Here is a 12,703-nt window from a genome sequence, read left to right as displayed (position 1 = left end):
AATGACATACAATTTGGACAAACAAAATAATCTAATTTTGCACAGGGACTATTTCTGTTAAACACAATGGGTAGTTCGAAAGCCCAAAAGCAAGTTACCATTTTACAGGTTGTTAGTTGTCTGATGTTGTAGGGTTATTTTTTGTAAATCTGACTGTGCCTCACCATACACAAACCTCACCTCACGTGACTGATTTCTACTTGTACTTCAATTTGGTTAGCTGTATTAAAAACAATTGTTATTGGTAAAGTTGGTGTATATAACTTCAAAAATATTCGACTTGCTGACTGAATATTCTGGCTGAAATAATCATTGCAGCTCCTTTTGTTGCGCACGCAAGTATGCGAAATTCTTAGATGCACTCGAATTAACTTTTTTTTATCTTTATGGGGGTTTGGGTTAGCATTTGGACTATATTTGAAACAATCCATTTCTTACTTTCACCATTTTCATCCTACAATTTGAAAACAAAAAACACGACCACGCACATTATGTCACTTTGTGAGATACCCCCAACCCCCAAACGCCCCGCCTCCTTCTCTTCAGCGCAATGCGATTTGAGGCCGGAACACTGATGATAAAATTAAGATAAAACCAAATAGGCACAGTGAAAAAAAGGCTCTTTTAACTCAGTTGGGTATTGTTAACACATACTTAGAGATAATATTTAATTTTAAACGTTTTGAGGACATCCCAAACTCCGAACCCCACCTTTAAGTTCGGCATTGTGCCTGCAATTTTCGAGGAAAATGTTAATACTGATGAACGAGCATCTGAAAATGGATTAAATAACTGGATGAATTATTGACGAATTGTGTAACACAATTCCTGGTTCACAGATCCCATAACCGCCAGGGTCATCGGGGCACAACGCTCAACCCTCCATACGGCGTTATTTTTTTGTTTTTTTTGGGGGGGTGGGGGTGGGGGGGGGGGGGGGTATGGGTTTGGTCCCCCACGTCCTGATCCAGGTACAGCACCTTCATCATCTGGTCTCCGTTATTTTTAAGTGTAAAGCTTCATCCCGCTCGTCAGAGATTAACTTTATTAGTCTTCTTGAATTTAATTTGCAGCTATTTTGAGTATTTTGAATTGTTCCCTCCTAAAAGACAAACAATGTGTGTATTTCGTTGAAATAACAATAAAAGTTGATAGTTGAGTGGAATGAGCGCAATTAAATTTACGCAACTACTCGTTTGTATGTTGTCCTCGCTCCTTAATCGCATTATCTGAAACTATGATAAATAAATAAAAATATTCCTGCCTCTAGATGACAGTGATCTAACTCCATAGTTCGTCTAATCTCTTAGCTCCAACACGAAGAAGAAATACCCGGAAATAAACACACACACGGGTCAAAAAGCGACATAAGTGAACAAGTGGTTGATGTTGATAATTGAGCAATTTTATCTTGATCAATATGTCTGGGACTGCATCGGTTGCGGGTGAAGTATTTGTTGATGCGTTGCCTTATTTTGACCAAGGATATGATGCCACTGGGGTCAGAGAAGCTGTAAGTAAATCGTTTTCTTTGAGACAAGTATGCTAAACTTTAGCATGTAAATCGGTTGGCAACGTGTTTCAAAAAAGGCAATTACCTTATGTTAAGTGAACTGATTATTTTACAGTAGCCAAAAACCGGCATCTTTGCGTTTTTCAGCCTTTAGCATCTCCAATCGGTCAAGCCATTGTTTATTCAATGCATGACAGCACGGCGGGGCAGTGGTTAGCGCGTCTTCGGCACAGCTCTGAGGTCATGAAATCGAACCTCCTGTGAGGAGTTTGCATGTTCTCCCCGTGCTTGTGTGGGTTTCCTCCGGGAACTCCGGTTTCCTCCCACATTCCAAAAACATGCATTTTAGCTTAATCGGCCGATCCAATTTGTCCCTTGGTGTGATTGAGCAAGGGAGTTATCTGTCTTTGTGTGCCCTGCGACTGGCTGGCAACCAGTGCAGGATGTCCCCCTGCCCGCTGCCCAAAGATGGCTGCGATGGGCTCCAGCACCCCCGCGACCCTACTGAGGAAAGGCGCTGAAGATAATGAATGAATGAATGAATGGATGGATATTCACTTTATAATTGTAAAGCTGGGACATACTCGGCGAATTGCTTTTAATTTCAGGCAAGCACGTAAAACTTCAAGTGTAAATTTGGGAAATAAACAAAGTCTCCCGGATTGAACCAGTCGATTTAAAACACCAATTCACTCATCTATAGGTAACAAATATTCGATGTGTTTCTTAGGCTGCAGCATTAGTGGAGGAGGAGACCAGAAGATATAGACCAACAAAGAACTACCTGAGTTACCTACCCACTCCTGACTTTTCTGCTTTTGAGGTGAGATACTCCTGGGTGTTTAGAGGTCACGCAAAAACAAAATGTTTGCGTCTTGTTACAGACAAAAACTATGAAGAATGAATTTGATCGTCTGGCAGCACGACAACCCATGGATCTTCTGAGCATGAAAAGGTCAGTTCTGCTAGAAAGAAAGAATAAACTCTTTTACAACTTCGTAATTTTACAAAAATAATTACAATATTTACACGCATATTCATATTCGCAATGGAGAATGGACTTCTAAGGCTTGACTTAGTCACCGGGCCAGTTTTAGGGACAATGTTATCATACCTTGTGGTGGGAATCTTTGGGTACTGCACGTTTTGATTACGATTCTTGGAAACTATTTAAGATTATAAAACAAATATTGAAGCATTTTATTTTCAATATTTTTATCCATCACCAAGACTAAAACACGTATAGTTATTAATAACTTTTTATGTATAACAAAGCAAAAACTAGAATTCCAATACTGTAATTTCAATTAGAGTTAATGCAAACTGCAAACTCACAAAATAGCATAGGAACAATAAATTAAGTACAAATAACTACTTCAGCACCTTAAGCTAAGTTTTTTTGCATTCTGAATGTAACTTTTAGAGTGTAGGTTATCATAATATAAAGCTTAAGCGTGAGAAATGCTGGTGCAAACCTTCATTTTCCAATCACAAATGATAAAAAGCGCTGTTACAATAGCAAATACTTTGGTTAAGAAAGAGCTTCACTCACCACTTACCATCGCGTGCAATCATATTTACCGTATTTTCGCACCCTGGGAGCACTGTTTTAAAGGGCACAATCTCCTTGTTAGAAATACATTTTTTGCCGGCTCATATGGCGCACTCGCCTATTAGACGCGAGTCTCATGTGAACGCTTTTGATACCACAACAATTGATTGTGGTTTATTAAGTAATTATCACAAAGTAAAACACCCAAATAAAACTAAATTGTAAAAAAAACCAAAACGTTTGATATTCACATTTTTACACAAAGCCCTTGAACTTTTAATCCTCCGCCTCGACATGAAACGTTGCGGCAAAGCTTCATTCTCCGAGTCGCTTTCCGTGCCGTCTGGCCCCTTGGGAATTGTGCCGGTTGTTGTGACGAATAAACGAGTGTTCGAGCAGAAACGCTAGCCCCCTCGTCCACAATCAATTCACAAATTGTGGCGTAATCCGCCTGTCGCTGCCTCCCACTGTGAAACTGTGCACCCTTCAGTCACCCATCGCTCCCACGCCGCACCTTGAAAGGCCGGTTGACACTGATATTAGCGGTTGAAGCTCCTTTGTAAAAACATACCTTATGATTATGTCATTTTTATGAAGGTATGAGCTACCAGCGCCTTCTTCAGGTCAAAAGAATGACATTACAGCTTGGCAGGAATGTGTGAACAACTCAATGGCCCAGCTGGAGCATCAGGCAGTTCGTATTGAGAATCTAGAGCTCATGTCGCAGTATGGAACCAACGCGTGGAAAGTTTATAATGAGTATTGAAAACTTACTTTCCCTTTCTTGTTTCAACTTTCACCTAAATGGAGATAACCAGAATTTTTTTTTTCTTTTGCCTTGTCTCAGTACCTTGGCTTTCATGATCGAGATGGCTCAAAAAGAACTTCAGAAATTCAGGTAAACACTCGCTTGAAAAAGTCCCTATCATTTAACTTAAAAAATATTTAACTTTTTTTTTAAATTCACTTACACAGGAAAAAAATTCAAGACTTGAATTGGCAGCGTAAAAATGACCAGCTAGCTGGAGGAGCCAAACTGCGAGAGCTGGAGTCAAAGTATGCCGCTATTGAGCTAAATGTATTTCACTGATTAGATATATTTTTTTGTATCTTTTAAAACTTGGATTTTCAATGTTTTGTCCAAAACAGCTGGGTGTCGCTGGTGAGCAAGAACTACGAGATTGAGCGAGCCATTGTACAACTGGAAAACGAAATTGGTCAGCTCAAACAGCAGCAGGGGGATGAGAACAAGGAGAACATTAGGCAGGATTTCTGAATTCCTTGCAGAATACGTCATTTTTTATTTTTTTTTTCACAATAGCAAAATAAAGTAGAATTTGAGAAGGTGAGTCTTTGAAAACAGATCAAGTAGGGAAATTATTGAATCCGAATGACTTGACTTTGCTTATAAGCTATGGACATAATCTCTGAATGGCACCTGATTGATAGATTTTTTCCTCTACAGTTTATTAGCCAACCGATTTATGACATCTAATAGTCAACATTTCAGCTTTCAACCAACTGTATTCAACAATTTCACTGTGCTTATTTTAATTAAATTTTTTATACAAAAGTAGCCTTATTATTGAAAGACACTGTGAAGGTTACATGCAATTGAGGCATGAAAGATTTTACAAGAGGGTAGAAAAATGTGAACCAGGCAGGTGGTGACAAATGATCCAAAATGTTTTATCTAGATAAAAAGCTTTTAGTCTAGTAGACACTGAAAATAAAGGAGAAACTACAGGAAAAAAAAAACACCGCTAAATTACAAGCTCTTGTAAAAGCCGTCCCCTGAGCCCTTTTTAATCAAACCACCTTGGTTACAAAAAGCTGATCCACCCTGAAGGGTCTTGTCATGTTTATTTGTATAGCCCTTAATCACAAAGAGTATCAAAGGGCTGCACAGACCACAGATTATTGCAAACCACAGACTATTATGACACCATCCACTCATCTAAAACCTACATGAGGGCAAATAATACAGAAATTGTCAACTTAAAATATAGGGTTTTCATATGCTATAGAATAGAAGTGTGTTTTAAGCTTGGATTTAAACATTTCCACTGAGGTTGAAAATCGAATCTCAGGGGGAAGAGCATCCCACAGCACCGGGGCCCGAATATAGAACGCTCTCGAAGCTGCGGATCTCTTCTTGGCTCTTGGGATCACTAGTCGACCAGCATTTTCAGAGCGTAGGCTCCGGACCGGAACATACAGTGTGAAATCAAAGAACAACAGCATACTTGGCTGATAGTGACAATGATGTCATCATCAAAACAAGATACTGGCATTCTACTAAATCTCCTTCGCAGGTGTCCAATCAAAACGGGACCAAGCAGAGTCAAATGATCAGATGTTTTGCCCAAAGCTCAAAGTAACAAACCCAAAAACTTTTGAAAGAGCAAAAACACGGGTAGCACAAAATGAACCAAATAAAGAGACAGTAAGTTGGGTGGGGAACACCTGATGGAAATCTCAAGGGGTGGCCACGGCCTCTTTTTATGGATGCTCAATTGATCAGTTTTCACGTATGCGGAATCCGGATCAGGGGATAAACCCTTGGAGGCAGGACTAGGAGCAGCAAACCTGTAAAAAAAACTTTTCCTTTTTCAATGTGCAAAAGAATGAACTCATAGAAGCAGTTAACAAAACACAATCACTTTTCTAAAACACAAAATGTGTGTGTGTGTGTGTGTGTGTTGGACTCCACAACAACAAAGTAATAATCAGGTAACAGTGTTTTTTCCCCTCTACAGGCCCATTGCAGCTCTATATCAGACATACAACTTGTGCCATTGTTTTTGTCCCATGCTTTTTTTTAAATGGGATATAAAAGGTTTTCACAACCATCCTTAAAAATGTATTTCTTTTTTTAAGAAAATCAATGCATTCATTTAAAGGGACAATGTGTTTTACTTAGTACTTTCTACTGCTAAAAAGACTTGATCTATTGAAATAAAAAACTGGATTTTGATGACAAGCTAAATACACGAATTATGTTACAAACATGCTTTTTTTTTCTAGATACTCATGCAATGAAAAAAAAAATAAATTTATTTTACATTAGCCTCACCTAGAGATGGCTTCATAACTGTACCTGAAAAACAGAAAACTTCATGAAAGGCAGGGACAAACGACTGGTGTTCTTAGGTCACTTTGAGTCGCCATCGTTTGTATTTTTCTTTGTGCTTTTTTTAACTTGTTTTGGGTTGCACTCCACACTGCCTGTTAAACATACTAAAAGGACTATTTATTGACACAATTTCAAATTTACTCCGAGAAATCAGAAAAAAAAAAGTTGTATCGTACAACAAAAAAATGTCTCAGAGGTTTTTACCATTTGTTAATCAAAAATTAGTTACTGGTGTAATTAATGTTAAAGCCAAAAAAATGGGCTCTATACCATCCCAACATGATAAATGAGTGTAACTTCATTTTGTCAATATAAGATATTCTACAGTATTTGTTCATGATTTGATTCACTGCTTGAGTCATCAGGCACCACTGAGGACGTGACTCGAAACCAGTGTTTTTCAACCTTTTTTGACACAAGGTACACTTATTTTCTTGAGAAAATTTGAGCCACACTGCCCGTAGGAAATGTTTAAAGATGACTTGACAGTATCAGTTTCATGTTGTTGATTTTTTTTACTTAAATTATCATGTTGCCAAAACGACTGTATAAAGTATAAGTATAAACACCTTGAGGACTGTTGTAAAGTGCTGTGTAAATACAGTACTTTACATTTTACATTAACATTTTCATCATCATTTTTGGTCACTGTGGGTAAGGAGGTAAACCAAGTTATTCATTCTGGTTAATAATTTTGCTGTGATTTGGGATCATGTTACAAGTTTTACTGTCATTTATGTTTTTCTAGAAAAATAACAAACTAAAAATGAGCAAAAATGATTTTCTAGTAGAACCAAACATGTTTCATTATGTATATCTAACTCTTACAGTCTTTTTTTTTGTAAAATATCAAGATATTTAAATTATGATTTTTACTTTATCCTATTTATTTTATTATTTTCTGTTGGAAAATGTTAAACAGCTTCATTAAAAACAAAATAAGTGATCAATATATGTACCTGTCCGTCTCATGAGCAGATAATTGCTTTATAAAAAGGGAGAAAGTAAATCCTACCACCTACCGGTATAGATGAATGTTACAGCAGGGCGATCAATGGCAGAAAGCTTTTTTTTTTTTTTTTTTTTTTAAATACTAATAAAATTGGGCAATTTCCTGTGGCACACTAGACAAGGTGTTACAGCACACTAGTGTGCCCCAGCACACTCGTTGAAAAACACTGCTCTAGACAGCTCTCTCCACTGCTTACAGTTTCTGGCCCAAGTTTGGTTGTGGCAATATAGGCACCTATTTTGTCCATATGATGCGGCAGGGATAAACCAGCGAAAGCTGTCGGGCCCTGCTGTTGAACAGAAGAGTGTGTTGTGTCACCCTGACCCGAGTGACAGGCCGCTTTCTTGTGTCCCGTTTCATCTGGAGGGACGAAAGCATGACCAACTTGGGTGCCGAGATGCCTAACTTGTTTGGGTGTTTAGGCATTTGGGTTGGCCATGGTCCAAAAAATTTGTGTGTGTTTTTTGCTACTTTGTTTTTGTATGTGTTGGTTTTGCTGTTGGTCACCCCTCTCGAGGGATATGACCAGGGTAGATAGATAGATTTATTCCTTAATGTCGACGGCACAGTTATTTTTTTTCTATCTGACTCTCCTTTTGCCCCCTTGGACTGCCCTGGGCAATGATTTTGGCCAGTTGAGATGATCTTGTGACATGACCTTCTCACTGCAGATTTTGTCTGCACTTGGTAGACAATAGATTTTTATAGGGGCCAGTGAAATCTTTGTTGGTGCGGTGCACCGTTTCATTTGTCACATTGTAGCAAAAGTTTCCTGTAGCATTGCATTTTCATGGCCCGAATTTTCATTTCCAGCTGTGAAATTCCGTTCCTTGTGGGCAAAGATGAAGATGGAAGTAGCCAGCGCATGCATGAGTCCGATGTTTTCATTTCACTGAAATGTTCATGTCACTTCAGATTGCTTTTAAAATGGAAAGTTAAGATGTGGTTTAAGCTAATCTGGCAATGATTTCTGGTCCTAACCCCTTTTATAATATGACTACATTTGGTGACAGGTTCAAGCTCTTGGTGATTGATGAACATGTGTATGTATAGATATTTTTATCATAATTTGGGGTATTCAATGACTTAAGAAGGTGGACAAAGCAAATAATTAGCGATGACGCTGCAAGTATTGACAGTCAAATGATTACATTTCTCAGAATTTTTGGGGACCAGTATAGAATGTTAATAATTGTATGTCATTATACAGTATGCTTTATATGTTCGAATTGTGTAGTGTAATAGTGCATTTAACCTGTGTTCCATGCTGGCGTACAATTCAATTAGCTGAGTGAGGTGACAAGAATTACCATCACTTCCCAGTCCAATGACTCGCATCTCTGTTGACGTGAAACTGGCATGTTTCCGCTAAGAGTCTATCGTGTCCTATTAGGTTAGGTTTCCAGTAGGATGAATTAAGTGAGTTATGCTGCTTCATATCAAGAGGACTCTGTCCTTCGGTCCATTACACTTGTGCTGTTACAGCCTCCTTAGTTGCCTTAACTACAACTGATGTGCTCATGACAGATAAGCAAACAAGTAATTTCATACGATTCCTATAATAAACCTGGTCAACCTTTTTATTTTATATCATACTTTAATTGTATTTTATTTTTAATTCTATTCTTAATGCAACATCCATTGCAGCCTGGTCATCCTGGAAGGGGGATTACCTAATGCGTGGTCCCTTATCCCTTATATAACACGCTACAGTGGGCATTTGCATGTCACACTGGGTATTTGTATATTGTATTCTTTTGGCTTTATTATTGTACTGTTCTCAGCTCAGGGATGCTGCTGGAAATGTGAATTTCCCTTCGGGGATGAATAAAGTATCTATCAAGATTTCTTAATTTATCTCATGCTTAGGTTTTTGAGTTTTTCCTTAACCTCATGTAGGTTTTAGATCAGAAGGTGTAATAATAGTGTGTGGTCTGTGCAGTCCTTTGAGACCCCTTGTGATTGAGAGCTGTACAAATAAACATGACTTGAATGGTTGTAGTAGTAGTAGTGTGATTTTGGATCAATTTTTTTCATGTAAATTAAGCACTGAAATAACTCAATAAGAATATATAACTGGAAATAAAATAATTGTAGTACTTTAAACACTGCATGATGACTCTCACAACCTCATAATTGTCTGTGCTATTACACATTACAGTACCCGAAGAGGGTCATTAGATACAGAGTGCATTTCAATACAGCAGTCACTGTCCCAAAACAAAAACCATTAAACTGGTGAATTGTAGAGAGACAGGTGGGTGGTTTAGCAAAAAAACAACATTTGAGTCATTCATTGAGTGATGTCTTATCTCATTACATACAACGTTTTACAATTTTTAAATCAATGACAAAAAAAAAAAACAATTTACAAGTTACTTTTTGAAAAGTTACTTTGTGTCCAAATGCAGGGAAGTAGTAGCATTCATAGTATTTTCATGGCCAAACAATTTACAAGACAAAACTCAATAACTACTTAGTCAGGGTTTCTGGTCCATTAACCCAGTGTTTTTCAACCATTGTGCCATGAGACCTTGTCTAGAGTTTGCCCAATTTTATCTTTCTAAATTGAGGTCAATCATGGACAAACCATCGCATCCACTACATAGCATTATCTCCAGACAGAAGAGCAGTTTCAGCGACAGACTGCTGTCACTGTCTTGTACTACGGACAGACTGAAGAGATCTTTTCTTCCTCATGCCATGAGGCTCTTTAACTCCACCCGGCAGAGTAAAGGCCCACATTAAACCACACCACCTACATTGGATATTACCGAATCTTACTGCAATATGTATTCTGTGTAGCACTATTTAGTTATTCTATATAACACGCTACAGTGGGCATTTGCACGTCACACTGGGTATTTGTATATTGTATTCTTTTGGCTTTATTATTGTACTGTTCTCAGCTCAGGGATGCTGCTGGAAATGTGAATTTCCCTTCGGGGATGAATAAAGTATCTATCTATCTATCTATCTATCCATCTATTCAGTATTTTTGCCATCTTCAGACGAGGAACTGGAATAGTCATCCATATCAGTAGGTGGCAGTATATTTTTATATAATTTCTATATACTAATTATTTGCTCATGAGGTAGCACAGTACATTTAATAACTTAATTTGTTTAACAAAGTGGTTTAAGTTTGCACTGTAAAAATAGAAACATAAATAAAGCACATCATTCCTTTTTATTTTAAGTATTATTTTCTTTTTATATACTAATTATCTGGTGATGAAGTAGTACAGTGAAATATTTGACATAACTTCATTTTAAACATTTTCGACGGACGGTGTGCCTCTGAACTTTTTTATAAATAAAAGTGTTCAAAAAGGGTTGAATAACCATTAACCACTTGTGTAGTGTGAAGCACATTGTAAAGCGCTTTGGAAGGTCTTCATTGACTTGAAAAGCGCTATATAAATGCAGAACATTTACAATTTACCATTTAGTAGGCCCCCTCGGATGGGTTTGGCCTTGATGCGGCGAGGGGGCTTGCGTGTTCCAGTGACCCTAGAGAGCGATACCGTCGGGAGCTTGCTCCTGGTAGGGTCACCCATGGCGGGCCGGTCTCCAGGGTAGGTTCCAGACAAACAAAGACCCCAGCGTGTCGGTACGCTGAGAGGTGGCAGCCCCACCAACCGACTATCCTGCGGAGGGCTAACAACTCACCCAGGAGAAACCCCCTTTGTTATGAAACTGACCAGAGAAAGAAGCCGGACTGACTAACACGGTAACGGACCCCAGCCTGCCCCCGACCAACGAGTACGTATTGACCTTCGTCGTAAGACCCGTGTCGCCACCTGGAATGTCCAAACACTCCTTCGCCCCGGAGCTGCCACCCTGCTGTCCCGAGAGCTCTGTCGCTATAACATCACCCTGGCAGGGCTCTGTGAAGTACGATGGCAAGGCAATGGTGAAACAACAGCTGGCAACTATTGCTACATCTGGAGTGGCCCAGAGAGTCGGACCGGCCTTTATGGTGTGGCTCTTGCCATTCCAAAAGCCCTCCGGAGGTCCCTCATCAGCTGGACACCCATAAGCGACAGACTACTGTCTGCTCGCTTCCTCCACCATCACGGCAAGATGACAGTGATTGTCGTGTACGCCCCCACCAATGTCGCTGATGAGGATGCGAAGGACACGTTTTTTGACCAACTCCACCAGGCTGTCGACCAAGCCTCACCACACGACGTCACCATCATCCTCACTGATGCCAACGCCACTCTATCCAGCAATGATCGGTCCCCCGGCTCACCTGTCGGCACCACCTTCGTTGACAGCACAACAAACGACAATGGCAACCGCCTCCTCCTCCTCTGCCACCAAAACAACCTCTGTGTTGCTGACACCTGGTTTCCCCGGAAACGCATCCATCACTGGACGTGGTACAGCCCAGATGGCAGAACCAGGAAGGCATTGGACCACATCCTGATATCACGACGCTGGAAGTCGTTTGTAACCAACTGCAGGGTGTTTAGAGGAGCACAGCTTGGCAACACAGACCGTCGTCTGATGGTGGCCCAGCTCAAGCTAAAGCTCCGAGCCAACCAGCACAAGACTCTGCCTCGCCCCGACTCCTCCCGACTCAGCGACCCCAACATCGCCAGAGACTTCAGTTGCTCCATCCGCCGCACTCTCGATGCCCTGGCTCCTGACAAGCTGACAGACTGGGCGGCCTTCAAGGAAAGTGTCCTCCAGTCTGCTCACAATGTCCTCGAACGCCCGCGATCCTCCCCGAGAAAGCCCTGGATATCAGAGAGGACACTCAACATCATAGACCAGCGGCGTGAGGCCCGGTTTCGAGGCGACCTCTCGGAGTATCGGAGACTGAACCGCCTGCGCAATGTGGCCATCGCTGAAGATAAGGAGAGATTTTGGCAGGCAGAAGCCCGACAGCTTGAGTCCGCGGCCAACAACAACAACATGAGCCGCGTATTCAGTCTACTACGCCAAGCCCGTAGCGGCCCAAACATGAAGACAGCCCTGGTAAAAGACTCAGACGGCAACCTCATCATGACAGAAGCCAACTGCCTCGCACGCTGCAAGGAGCACTTTAGCCTCCTCTTGCAGCACAGCACCATCCCGGCTGATCCCACCCTACTAGTGGCTGCAAACACGGCACCTCCTAGCGACGCCTGCTGCACAGACCCTGTAACACCCGAGGAAGTGAGAGCTGCTCTGAAGAAGCTGAACACCAAGAAAGCCCCCGGCATCTGTGCCATTACCGGTGAGATGCTCAAGGCCGGCGGTGATAGCATGGTGGAGTGGCTAACCTGCCTATTCAACCAGGTGTGGGAATCGTAGCAGCTGCCCACCGACTGGACCAGAGGAGTCATCATGCCCTTCTGGAAATGCAAGGGTGACAGGCTTGTCTGTGGAAACCACAGAGGTATAACCTTACTCTCCATCCCGGGCAAGGTCTTTACCAGGATCTTGCTCAGCCGTGCCTTTCCAGCAATCAGAAGCTGCCGCCGTCCCCAGCAGGCT

The 12,703-nt window shown here is 40.9% G+C and overlaps 1 protein-coding gene across 1 annotated transcript; it reads left to right on the top strand.

Moving 5' to 3' along the window:
- The first annotated feature begins 1,317 nt into the window (after positions 1-1,317).
- Positions 1,318-4,638, top strand: bcas2 (BCAS2 pre-mRNA processing factor). The gene is made up of 7 exons (XM_088331527.1): positions 1,318-1,513; positions 2,244-2,336; positions 2,398-2,468; positions 3,663-3,824; positions 3,913-3,963; positions 4,041-4,121; positions 4,215-4,638. The coding sequence occupies exons 1-7, from the start codon at positions 1,421-1,423 to the stop codon at positions 4,339-4,341; spliced, it is 678 nt and encodes a 225-aa protein (XP_088187653.1). The 5' UTR covers positions 1,318-1,420; the 3' UTR covers positions 4,342-4,638.
- Positions 4,639-12,703: the final 8,065 nt, after the last annotated feature.

This window comes from Urocampus carinirostris, chromosome 3, assembly GCF_059441175.1.
Source record: "Urocampus carinirostris isolate Australia breed hairy pipefish chromosome 3, RoL_Ucar_1.0, whole genome shotgun sequence".
In the NCBI taxonomy this organism is placed as follows: Eukaryota; Metazoa; Chordata; class Actinopteri; order Syngnathiformes; family Syngnathidae; genus Urocampus; species Urocampus carinirostris.
Note: the sequence above shows the minus strand (reverse complement) of the source record. Positions and strands in the feature narration are given on the sequence as shown.